This window comes from Lytechinus variegatus, chromosome 6, assembly GCF_018143015.1.
Source record: "Lytechinus variegatus isolate NC3 chromosome 6, Lvar_3.0, whole genome shotgun sequence".
Classification (NCBI taxonomy): Eukaryota; Metazoa; Echinodermata; class Echinoidea; order Temnopleuroida; family Toxopneustidae; genus Lytechinus; species Lytechinus variegatus.
Genome location: NC_054745.1, coordinates 20,936,791 through 20,950,459, shown reverse-complemented (window position 1 = coordinate 20,950,459; position 13,669 = coordinate 20,936,791). Strand labels below are relative to the sequence as shown.

At 36.3% G+C, this 13,669-nt stretch overlaps 1 protein-coding gene across 3 annotated transcripts in view; it reads left to right on the top strand.

Annotated features, from left to right (window-relative positions):
- The first annotated feature begins 10,169 nt into the window (after positions 1-10,169).
- Positions 10,170-13,669, top strand: part of LOC121417171 — an 85,973-nt gene continuing 82,473 nt past the window's right edge. For all 3 annotated transcript variants that reach the window (XM_041610763.1, XM_041610764.1, XM_041610762.1), the window contains exon 1: positions 10,170-10,315. In XM_041610763.1, coding sequence (XP_041466697.1) covers positions 10,305-10,315 — 11 coding nt within the window. In that variant the 5' untranslated portion in view covers positions 10,170-10,304. The remainder of the gene's footprint in view (positions 10,316-13,669) is intronic.

The following is a 13,669-nucleotide window of genomic DNA, read 5'->3' as shown; positions in this document are numbered from 1 at the left end:
TGACACCGCATCCAGTGGTACACTTTATACACTTTGCTAGTGTTGTGTCAATAGGGACACTACTTGGCATTGACTAAGCTTCACTGGTGTTAATTCTATTGGTGTAGCACTGGCCTAGAAGTAAAATGGGACAACACCTTGTGGTGTTACTTTCTCTCGCATACATTCGTAATTCCGAAGCTTCGTAATTCCGAAGGTTCGGTTATTCCGAAGGTTCGTATTTCCGAAGGTTCGTAATTCCGAAGGTTCGTAATTCCGAAGGTTCGTCAATCCGAAAACGAAATAAGGTTCGTAATTCCGAAGGTTCGTTAATCCGAAAACGAAATAAGGTTCGTAATTCCGAAGGTTCGTTAATCCGAAAACAAAATAAGGTTCGTAATTCCGAAGGTTCGTTAATCCGAAAACGACATAAGGTTCGTAATTCCGAAGGTTCGTTAATCCGAAAACGAAATAAGGTTCGTAATTCCGAAGGTTCGTTAATCCGAAAACGGAATAAGGTTCGTTAATCCGAAAACGAAATAAGGTTCGTTAATCCGAAAATTAAATAAGGTTCGTATTTCCGAAAATGAAAACAATTTATTTTGGTAACACAAACGATGTTGTCATTACAAGATTACACGATATTATGCAATGATAGTAATAATGATCGATGATACATGCGTGTGTTGGGGCCAAAACATGTATTTCATTAAGAATGGCGCCCTGATCAAGCATAGGCTAATTTCGATTTTATCTGAGCAATTGCTGCCTATAAGCAAATGGTTTAATTAAAGATGCAGGGGATCAAGTGTGTTGGAAGCGCGCGAGCAACCTCTAGATAATAGGATTTGTATTGGAGGGGATGTCATTTTTAATAACAGCTTCTGCTGGTAATAAAAATAATACTAATAATGATCCTTGTGAGATGTTGAAAGCGCGAATCGCAAGCTGAAACTAGTAGACATTTCATGTAACAAGACGTGAAGTGAGCATTCGGAGCATTTTTTTTTTGTAATCGTGAGAAAGATGTGTATCTTTCTAAAGAATTAATGCGAGGGCGAGCTGTAATTTGTTGAAATACTGACCTGGGGCCCGTTGCATGAAACTTTTCCCTGAGAAAACTCAGGTTGTTTTTACAGAAGTTTTTGCCCTGTGCTAAAGTCAATGGCGGAAATCAGACTAACCTTATAGTTTTTAGTTTTTACCAGAGTTTTCTCAGGTAAAAAGTTTTATGCAACAGGCTTCAGAAAGTAATCTTTTAAGGACTGCATTTAGTGAATCATGAATAGAATATAGATATCTCACGAACTAAATAATGAGAGCGCGAACCGCAAGCTTAAAATTTGTGATATTCCAACCTGAAAACTGGACATTTCATACTTCTTTTTTTTGTAACCAGGAATAGAATGAGTTCCTCAATAAACAATACTTGATGCGAGCGAGAAACGTGAGCCAAATTTTTCCGATTTTCAAACCTGAAAACTGGACATTCTACGTGTTCTAAGAATTCTTGTAAAAAAATAATAATAGCTGGGAGAATAGTTTTCAGAACTGAAGTGGCTTCCCTGGGCAAATGATATCTATATCAATATTATCATTCTAGGCCCACATGAAATTTCCAAAAGTTTGAGCACGTGATTCGCTCGCAACATCTCACAAGGATGCCCTTTTAACAGTAATTGACCAAAAAGGCGAATTTTACATCTTCAGATTTGACTTTTCCCCCAAACCGCTTGCTCTCTACGCTCGCAGAAATGAAACGTAAATATATAACTTTAGTGATCACTTAAAAAATTGTGCTCAATTTAGTTACTACAAAACACACAACCTCTTTACACAGATGATAATCTAATGGTGAAAATATCCGTTTGCACCAAATTGCCCCTATTGGCCCCCTTTTTTTTTGCTTTGCCCCCCCCCAAAAAAATAATACGTTCCGCCGCCATTGGTTAAAACACGCATCGTCTTCATAGCTAACTGCAAAAAGTTCTTAAAATGTCCCCTTTAGATCAGGTCAGAGCTTATATATTTAAAAATTCTGTTCGCGCTTCTTGCTAGCAGTTATTATCTAAATTTAGTTACATAGGCATCTCGCTTTGAAGATCACAAATGTATAGTGACTGCACTTCGGAGTGCTGATTTGTCTAGTTCAAATTTGAACTAGACAAATCAGCACTTCGAAGTGCGGTCACTATACACGCTCTTTAAGAGCTAAATTAGCACTTCATTTTTTAGAGTGTAGGACTACCCTTTCAAAGAAACAAAAAATATCAACTTTAAACTGCCGATCAAGGAAAATATGGCTAAAAAAATTGCCCCCCCCCCCTCTATTTGACGAAAGTTGGATCCGCCGGGAGGGAGGCAGGGGGCATCAAAATGAAATAAAAAAAAACTGGGGAATTAATATTTTCCAAAATGGGAAAGTACCTTTTTCAAAAATAAATATGCCGTTTTTCATGTTTTTTTCGAAATAAAATACTCTTTTTAAAGTATACAAGTTAAGTTAAGTTTTCAGGCTGGAATTTTGAAAAATTTCAGCTTGCGCTTCGCACTCTCATTCGATTGGTGAAATATGCATCCTAAAGAGGTCACTAAATGCTTTCTTTAACAGGTTCCTTTTCTGGTCAGTATGTTTAAGTTCGCGTTTTGCGCTCGTGTTAATTCTTTAGTTAGATGCACATCTTTTTAATGACAGCAGAAATCTGCTCGGATTTAAAAAAACTAATTTTCATTTTTTATTGAAATAACCTAAAGTTTTAGCTTGTGATTCACGCTAGCAACACCTCGCAATAATGCCATTTAAAGAATAATTGACCACAAAAAAACGTTATACAACTTCACCTTTGAATTTGTTTTACGAAGCCGCTCGCTCATTATAATCTCTCCCGAAAAATAAAGCCTAAATATACATTTTGCCATAATAAGAAGTCACTTCGAAAAAGTTTTTCTCTACTTAATCACTATCAAACACACAATGACTTCAAGCAGATGATAGTCTTAAGGTGAAAATATGACCAAAGTGCCCATTTTGACGTATGAGTTTCATTTGTTGGCTTTACCCCTAACGAAAATTCGTTCGGCCGCCCTTGCCTTCCCATCCTCATATGATAATTGAACGGCAACAGTGTCCCCCGCCCCCCTCCCCTTGCCTCTGCCTCTGGTTTCCCGGTTTTCATTTTTTCGGATTAACAAACCTTATTTTGTTTTCGGATTAACGAACCTTATGTTGTTTTCGGATTAACGAACCTCATTTTGTTTTCGGATTAACGAACCTTATGTTGTTTTCGGATTAACGAACCTTATTTCGTTTTCGCATTAACGAACCTTCGGAAAAACGAACCTTATTTCGTTTTCGGATTAACGAACCTTCGGAAAAACGAACCTTATTTCGTTTTCGGATTAACGAACCTTCGGAAAAACGAACCTTATTTCGTTTTCGGATCAACGAACCTTCGGAATAACGAACCTTTTTTCGTTTTCGGATCAACGAACCTTCGGAATAACGAACCTTTTTTCGTTTTCGGATTAACGAACCTTCGGAATAACGAATCGTCGGAATTACGCCACAAATGTTCGGATTAACGAACCCTTTTTCGTTTTCGGATTAACGAACATCGAGGTATAGGCAATTTACGTGTTTCGGAATTACGAACCTTCGGAATTACGAAGCTTCGGAAATACGAAGTGTAACCAAATTCTCTATTGTTAAAAAATTAAAATGAAGAAGAATCAGGATTCCTTAAAAGGCTATTAGACTTTGAAGTGACATCCATGTGTGTTACCAGCATGGTGTTGAATATTTAACACCCTACATTTCACAGGGTATGGATGGAACTTAAATTATGGCCTTTTTATTCCTTGCTATCCCTAAGTTAACCCTAGATTACGACTACAGCTCCAACGTCAAGGTCACAATGGGCTATTACATCTAGGAATATATACATGTACTGTGCATCTCAGAAAAAAAGGAAACCAAGATTCCGATGTCTTTTTTTCTTCAAAGGCAAAAGAATTATGATTTTTCATTTGCATAATCATATAATTCAATTGTGTCCAAATTTTCTGCGCAGCTTGATTTTGACAATAAAATTTTAAACACGTTTTGCTCATTAATACGTGAAGTGTTCATCTCATATTAGGTATTAAAGAGAAATAGTTGAATTACAGGATTATGCAAATGAAAAATTATAATTCTTTTGCCTTTGAAGAAAAAAGACATCTGAATCTTGGTTTCCTTCTTCCATGAATGGCTCATTAGCATTTCTTTTGTATTCTTTGTTAAGATACTCTCATACCCTTTTTACACAGAATTTTCTTATCCCCGGACTATCGCTAACCCCGTACTATCCTTTACCCCGTACTATTTTTTTTCCTTTTCACACATGCCAGATTGTTATTGCTAACCCGGATAAGGAATGCTTGCTTTTCACACACGAAACTCGCTAACCCCGGACTAGTGGTTTTTGTCGATCATTCGTAGTACAAGTATAACTCGTACACTTTTTACACACGCTAAAATTTCCTTAACCCCGTACTATAGGTGGTGCTAAATTGCCATTTAGCCCCCCACCTATAGTACGGGGTTAAGCTTAGCCCACTTTCGTTTTACACTAGCGATCTTAACCCCCGTACTATCGCTCTTAGCACCGCAATTGCTGGGATAACCCTGCTTTTTTGCAGGGCCATATAATCCTGTACTAAAGGTGGGGTTAGCCCACTTTGCAAAAATGCTGTGTAAAAAGAAAGTGGGCTAAGCTAAACCCCGTACTATAGGTGGGGCTAAATGGCAATTTAGCCCCACCTATAGTACGGGGTTAACCCTATCTAGGCCGGGGGGGGGGGGCCTCGGAGGCCCCCCCTCAACAAATTGTGCGATATTTTCGCCGCGCGAATTTTTTTGACCGCGCCGCTCACTGACTTTTTACATCCAAGTCTTGCACAACTTTTGAGATCAATTTTGCGTCACCCGGGTACGTGATTCCGAAATTACGCAACATTATGTAAGTGCATGTCAGACCAAAAATTGCTCAAAAACGTGATTTCGTGTACAAAGTCAATGCAAATTGTGTTTTCAACCAAAATTCATAAATGCATGATTATTTTTAGTTTTGCTGGTCTAAATGTAATTATTTTATACTTTTTATGATCACAGAAGAGTCCCCAACAAATTTCATTGAAAAAACAATGAAAAACAAAAGGTCAAAAAACAAAGAAATACATAAGAAATTGCAAAAAACAATATAATACATAAGAAAATGATTTGATATCGCAATTTTTTTCATGTACACTTGCTAAGAACAGCACAAAGAGTTTGTATACCAAGAATTAGTACATTTGGAGCTTTATTTAGGGAGTTAGAGGGAAAAGTATGATTTCGCATACTAATTACGCATAAATTAGCATAATCACGTAATAGCAATTCGCATGAAATAAATTACCATACGATCTTGTAGATTATGTCCCAGGCAACTAGTGTGCCAATTTTCGGCGCGATCGCGCGGTCGATGGCCGAGATCTTGGGGGGGCCTTGGAGGCCCCCCCCCCGGCCATATGAACTCCCAAAATACCCCGGCCTAGATAGGGTTAAGGAAATTTTAGCCTGTGTAAAAAGGGTATCACTGATCCCTGAAATGAGAGTGGATTCAGATTCACACGTAAGCTTCTGCACAAATCGTTTCTGATATGTCTCAATATCTATTGTTTGTAATCTGCCATGCATGAATGATTTGCTGTAGGTTTCAAACAAATTAGAGATGATATTCCATTCTTGCAATGAGTATCAAATTTAAAGTAAAAACATTAAATGATTGTGAAATCTGTCTCTGAAAACAGGTTTCTTTTTTTTTGTGAGATGCACTGTATATAATTTCCCTGTTTGAAACTTGTATTCTTTTTGTATTCACAAAGGTGGAATACTGTCAGTGATTTATGTATTTGAAGAAATATATTGCCAGGATGGACTTAATGTTAATCCAATCTTAATCTTCACAATAAATGCATTGTCTACAACCTTTAGTCGAAATGTGTATAGTGTCCAATATAACGGCAGTCAACTTTGAAACTGCATTTTTTTTCCTGATTGTTTTCCAAATTTTTGTTGATATAAGTGGTTGAGAGAAGAAAAAAAAACTTGCAGCTGAATTATCCGCTTTTTGCATAATGAGAAAAAAAGCAAAGAATAGATAATGAGGAAATCAAAGGATTTATTCTTATTTGGGCAATGGCTTCTTCATCTGTGCAATAAATTAGAAATGGAATGTATTATGTAACATTGATATATGGATAAAATAAAACAGTGGGAATGATTCTCTGGTTAGATTCTAGTGGCGGGTAAATGACAAGTGTTGGTATTCATGTTTGCGGGTGACACTGGTGAAATATTATACATGTATGTATATATCTATATTCATAAATGGTTAATAAAAATATATCTATATATAATAAAATGATATCAAAGCCCCAATGATCATAAGCTAAAGTGACTTGGTTTAACGTTTTTTCACACACAATTATCACTGCGGTCAATCGTAGAAATGAACCCTGTGATCGATTTCTGAGCTTTATGAATCAGGGTCCTGTCTTGTATAGAGTTATGATTGATCCAATCAATCGCAACTCTTTGTAAGACTGGGCCTGCGTCTCTGGTTGTATTGTTTTAAGTTCTATAGCATCATGATTAAGTTAAAAGTAGCATTTAAGAAATGTGTCTTTGTGCTTTATTGGTTTATCATTTATATTATACACTGAATGGTATTTATATCGATATATGGCCAATATGTTCGGTTTTTGCTTCAACTAGTGAAAATTTATAAGTTGCTAGGTATGCCAATATGATGCTCGCTTGCAGCATAACACTATCTAAGTTGTAATGTATCTTTCAAGCCCTGTGTCATGAAACTAAGCAATTGATCGTGGGATTGATTTTATCATTAATCTTGCACATTATCATTGCAATCAATCACAGAAATCGGACCTACGATCAATTACTAAGTTTTATGTAATATCACCCTGTACTAACAAGGCATTTGAATGAAATTTATCAGTTTACATATATTTTGGTTCATTTTTGGTTATGATTAGTATGTATATTGATTCAAGAGAGATATATGTATATGGCTAATATTTAGAGTTAATTAAAAGAAGTATAAGATTACCAATTTTGGTGGTATTCAAATGACAATTTTCAAAATATTGTAGAGAATATAAACTTTAATAAATTACATACTACTGTACATTGTGAAGTTGGATTTGTGTTTATATCAGTGAATTGTAGGAGAAAAAGATCTGTATGGCATATTTCATTGAATATGGTTAACGATTTAGGTATAGTGCAAGTCTGATTTGATGGTTTATTTGCAATTGGTCTAATGCCCGGGGGGGCCACTTCCATTCACGAGTGGATACCATGCGCGACAATGGGGTCTCGAAAAGCACCCTAAACACGTAATTTCCATATTCTGAAAATGCACCCCTTAACAAGTATTGGCGTGTGAAACCCTACCCTTAACAAGTATTGGAAACAAAACGATACTCTTGGCAAATATTCCCTGAAATGAACCCCTAAACAAGTACAGGAATGTTTTATTGTTACGGGTCCTTCGGTCGTCGGCTTTACCTTTTGGTTTAGTACGACCCCACCTTCTACACCTCGTGCAAATCGGACTCTAAACACAAAGTGTTGGGGCAAAAAGGACATCCTTTATAAAACATTTTAATTTTGTTTTATCATTCCCACAAATTCGACCCTAATCACATAATTTTTCTAGCGAAATAGATACCCTTTTTTCATTATTTTTGTGTTTTTGACACCCTTATCACGTTACGTACGTAACGTGCCCTATCGTGAAAAAGACATCCTTTTTACGTGTTTTTTTGGTCGCGCATGGTATCCACTCGTCAATGTAAGTGGCCCCCCCCCCCCCCGGGTCTAATGCCAATTATTCCAATTATCAATTCATCTACTATCACTTTGTCTACTCTCAGTCCAATATCCACATCATCTAATTGCCTTTTCGTTCTGTCACCATTTTGTCAATAACCAGTTGGTCTAATAAGCATTTAGTATATATATCGTTTGGTCTAATTGGACTAGGTGTTAATCGGGAAAAATGAATGAGAATAAAATGGATATTAGACCAACTGATTATGAGATGAAATGGACATTGAAAAACTGGCGATTAGACGAAATGATGATTGGACCAAATGGTTACTGGACCTAATGGTTATTAGTTGAAATGTTGATGGTTGGAATAGCAAAGACTTAATGAAGGTAGACTATATGATGGTCCACTACTACTACTACGACTACTACTACTTCTACTTCTACTACTACTACGACTACTCCTCCTCCTCCTACTATTTCTACTATTACTATTACTACTACTACTACGTCTACTAACATTTCTACTACTAGTAGTACTATTGCTGCTGCTCCTACTACTACTACTTATACTACTACTACGTACCACTAGCACTATGCTACTAAAACTTCCACTAGAAGAAGGAGAAGAAGAAGAAGAAGGAGGAGGAGGAAGTGAAAGAAGGAGGAGGGGGAGAAGTTGAAGATGAAGAAAGAAAATAAGGATAAGGATAAAAAGAAGATAATGAAAGATAAGACAGAGAAGGAGAAGAAGGAAGAGGAGGAGAAGAACAAAGGAGTAGGAGGTGAAAGAAGGAGGAGGGGGAGAAGTTGAAGATGAAGAAAGAAAATAAGGATAAGGATAAAAAGAAGATAATGAAAGATAAGACAGAGAAGGAGAAGGAAGAGGAGGAGAAGAAGAACAAAGGAGTAGGAGGTGAAAGAAGGAGGAGGGGGAGAAGTTGAAGATGAATAAAGAAAATAAGGATAAGGATAAAAAGAAGATAATGAAATATGAGACGGAGAAGAAGAGGAATAAAAAGAAAAAAAAGAAAATAAGGAGTAGGAGGTGAATGAAAGAGGAGAAGAAGACCAACAAGAACAAGAAGGAGGAGAAAGAATGAGAGGAGGGGGACAGGAGCAGTAGCAGATTATGGAGAGTTAGATGAATGATATTTGTTGAGGAAATCAAGACTCATATACATGCAAGGCACTACATTTTCTCTCTTTTTTTTTTTTACAGAACTGCATATTCTTAAGTCAATGACAAATTAACAACTTCATATATATATATATATATATATATATATATATATATATATATATATATATACAGAATTATGTATGACAATCGAGAAGATGGATAATTTTATAATAAATAGTAAAGCATGTAACAGTTGTGAATCCAGGGGGCACATCCGGTTTAATGTGAATATGCCGTTCATGAAATGATGCCCCCTCCCCTTGAGGGTCAAAACAATTTTATTTATGGGAAGGGTCGTTCCTCCACAATTAAAAACCCTTTCTTCTATTTTGTTTTTGCTTGTCAAATATTTCGTGGACAAATAACTTACATTTTTTGGGGAAACAATTTTTTTCTTTCTGCTCAGCTAGTCCGGCTCAATAGGAAAATATGTCCTCTCCCTGGAAAATCTTGGGTCCGCCCCTGGCATGTAAAATAGTAATCGGATTAATGCACGGCCAGGTAATAGTGGCACGAAACTGCTTGAAAAAATATTAGCTCGTAGGGATGAGGGCTTATTGGAAACGTCATGGAAAGACAAGTTCCAGAGATTTGTGTAGGGTGATTCAAAGCCTCCGAAACAGCCTAGCATCATCATCCCCATTGCCCTCTTACGTCGGTTGCACATACTGACAAAAAAAGAAGAAAAAATAAGGAAAGAGTGCTGGCAGGCATGAGCGCATTTATGGGGGGGGGGGGGGGCTTGAACCCCTCCCCCCAGTACTTCCACAGCGTAATAGGGTTTATAAACCAAATATAGATCTAACGTTACACATTATCGGGCCAACAATAAGCATACCAAGTGAATTTACATTTCGAGTTTTCCAAGATGAGGGTCCCGTACGTTACACAAAGCTTATCAATGATCGTAGAAGAATATTTTCTGCAACCTGATTGCAATGTACAATCAATCGTAAAAATCAAGCGTATACCGGTACTATGATTAATTGCTAACCCCCCCCCCCCCATTCCGTGCCAAATTTGTTAAAGTGGTAAAATCATTGCGATGTATACTAATTAGTAAATCTCTATGGGTAAAATAAATATCTCTGATTGTCAATGACTGCTATGTCGCCATCTACGGTAAATGAATGACCACTATTGTCAATAACATGGCGGAAGCTGCGACGGCGTCCAAAATGATATTTTTTCCTCTCTAATTTCTGCTGTTAGACCACCAAAAATAGGAAATATATTTGGAATTTATCATCGACACAAGGAGCCATGAGCGATAGGTAAGAAATGAAGTGTTACTTGTAATTCATATTGGTCAAAGAATAGAAGAGAAAACGTTTTTTTTTCTTCAGTTGAGTTCTGAGAAAATCGATTGACTCACTCGGGCAATCCAGTCGGGGACTGTCCCGATTTCGCTTCGAAATTCCATTATTTGGGTTTCCACTTCAGTTCCAAAATATTCAAATTCTCTGTTATCATGTCGATAAACTTGCAGTTTTCAAATTTCATTGACAATTTTGCAATGTGACTGGAGAAATCGAGTTTTACTGGCTCCTTTATGTCATGATTCAGTTTTCATTTTCACTTCTCAGTCTATCAGTATCAGACGGAGCCTCTCCCGGGACGGACAGGACCCGTCCCCGCCGCGCTGGTGGATCGGTGAAGCCGCCCAAGGCCAGGGGGGGGGGGGATTAAGACCAGGATTGTCTTTCTTAAGTCTAACTCTAAGTAATGTACGTGTGTATCATGTATGTGCACACAAATTATTTTAAATTGCTTTCTTTCCCTAGACAGCCGCCGGCAGCTATTTTTTATTTTGAATTTGAGGAGTTTTTGAAAATTCAAAAATAGAAATAGATCTAGTCGTACACAGACGGCTTGCGATCGTGCAGCCACCATTAAATTGTGGGATCAACAAAGTCAAATCGCCTGACGGGGCTCATCAAATTTTGTCTTTCATAAAAATATACAAAAAGGATGGGACCAAAAGAAAGATTAGAACTTTTCTGTTTTGGCCTGAAATGCACCAAAACAGGAAAACCAAACTAAAAAGGAAAAGAAAAACAGTGACTTACTTTGGCTGTCGCACAACTCTCACTTCCCTGGTTTATCTGAACTTAATACATTTATAAGGGCCTATGTTCATCAAGTCCCTGTACAGATCGAATGAGAATTTTGGTCTCTTTAATTGGTGAGTGGAGCCAACAGAGTTCAGCGGAACAACCAAACCAAGCAGAGACCGAAGCTTTTGGTCTACAATGTATGTCGTCTGGACAAATGAAAGGCGGTAATTATTAGCCTTGAGGACTCTGTGATGTTTTCAAATATTTTTACATATACTTTTAAATCATGGAGCCTTGAAATGGCCGCCATACATGCCTATTAAAGTGAGACTTGTCAACATGGATGGATTTCCCTAAGAAATTCATATTTAGAAGACGAAATCGGTTTGTTTCTCTTGATTTTATTTAACTATGAAATACACCTATTAAAGGGGAAGTTCACCCTGAAGAAAACTTTGTTGTAAAAATAGCAGAAAAAATAGTAAAAAATATTGGTGAAGGTTTGAGGAAAATCCGTTAAAGAGTAAGAAAGTTATTAGAGTTCAAAATTTTGGATTTGTGACGTCATAAACAAGCAGCTGCCCCATGTGTTATATAATATAAAATGTATGAATTTCAAATTTTGTATGGTTCCTGATGACTTAATTTTGTTTTCTTTTCATGATCGGGTGTGAAATGATTTGTCTATTGATATACAAAAGTTACAGTGAAAACCATTTTCAATTTTCTGAGAAAATGACATTTCATTGATATTTTACCATTCGCTATGTAGGAATGCTGCTCGCATATGACGTCACAAATCAAATAATTGAAATTGTAATAACTTTTTAATTATTTGATGAAATTTTCTCAAACCTTCGGCAATATTTTTTATTATTTTTTCTGCTATTTTTACAATAAACTTTTTGTCAGGGTGAACTTCCCCTTTAAAAGCAGATGAAGGGGTAAGAATGAAAAATGAGAAGTTTCTTAATACCAGACCGATCTCGTGTAGATCCTTTGATCCATTCGTAAACACCACAAATAATGTAGCATAGGCTTGACCCTTGAACTACTTTGATATGATGTACATGTAATTTTGATGAGCTTTGTTGATATCAGAATGCCGTTTTGAGAAAATTTTATGATTAAAATGATTATTTATTAAATGATGAATATTAATTGTGAATTATTATTTTTGTAATTTTGAATTTTTGAAGATCAATTTAACACCAGAAAACTGAAAAATGTGAGCATAATGCTGCAAGTTTCATAAAAATGGGATGTACATGTAAAAAGTTAAACACAACATTTTAAAGTTAAGCTTAAATTTAAAAAAAATTTAATGCACAATTTGATAGTAACAATGATTGTAAGTTACATACATGTACTTACAAATGAGAGGGACGATGACATCACTCACGTTTGAATTGTATACAATTCAATTTTGACAAATTTGATGATACATGTACAAGGACCAATTTGACTGAACCATAAAATTTTAAGAACAACAAACTTTGTTCCCCATGGCAATGAAGAAAAAATGAAAATATTTATTCAATTTTTTGAAATAAAATACAAAAGAAATAGTGAGTTGATGACATTATCAGTCCCTCATTTGCACACCTGAGATGATGAGGATTCTTTACACTACAGGATGCTACATGTACATAACTTATTAGAAGTACACTGTACTTGCCCAGTTGGCAAGTTAAGTTTTAAATAGTTCAAATATACTTGCAAAAAAATTTATTTCCCTTGCCCCCCAAAATCATTGAATAAGAAAGTTTCACCTCTTCAAAAGAAAGTATTGCGGCTTTACCATTGACCTTTTCTGTCTTTTGACCTGATGTACCATGTAATTGCCATAGACCCAAATTTTTGTCATTTTACTGTGAGAATTCTGCTTGCCTACATGTAGTTTTGGTCTTTTCTTCAAAACACTTGCCCGACTTCAAAACTTTTCATGTACTTGTCAAGGGCAATCGGGCAAGTGCTTATAAATGTAGCAACCTGTGGTATAAAAATTGTACTTGACAATGACAGATACCTGTAAGTTTGTAAAACCTATATGTACACCCTGTATACATATTTTTATTTATTTTTTTTTAGCTACCTGTAGTACATGTATTACAGTACCAAATACCCATAAGCATGAACTTCCCCTTTAAGGTGTGTTCTGTGTAGCTATTCTGGAAGCCACTTATTAAACACTCAATCAGTGCCGGAAAGAGAAAGAGGAAGAGTTTCAGTCAAGTTTCAGCAATTAAAGTTTGGCAGGAACTAACCCTGAAACTGCAGCAGAGAGGGCTTACTTTAAAAAATGTGTCAATTGGCAAAATAAGTGGTTCTTAATACTTTTCCAAGAATTTGTTTTCCTCCTACCCTGTAGTACAGGGATATACATGTAGACTCGGCCAGAGTACATGTAGTTACCAATACCATTTTGCCCCAAGTGACTTGTGGTTTTGGCTGTTGAGTGTTGATACAACATTAAAAGGGATGCTCTGGGCTGAAAATGCTATATCTAAATAAATTGCATGTACAGTGAAATTGACAAAGCAAAATGCTGAAATTTTTTATCAAAATCTG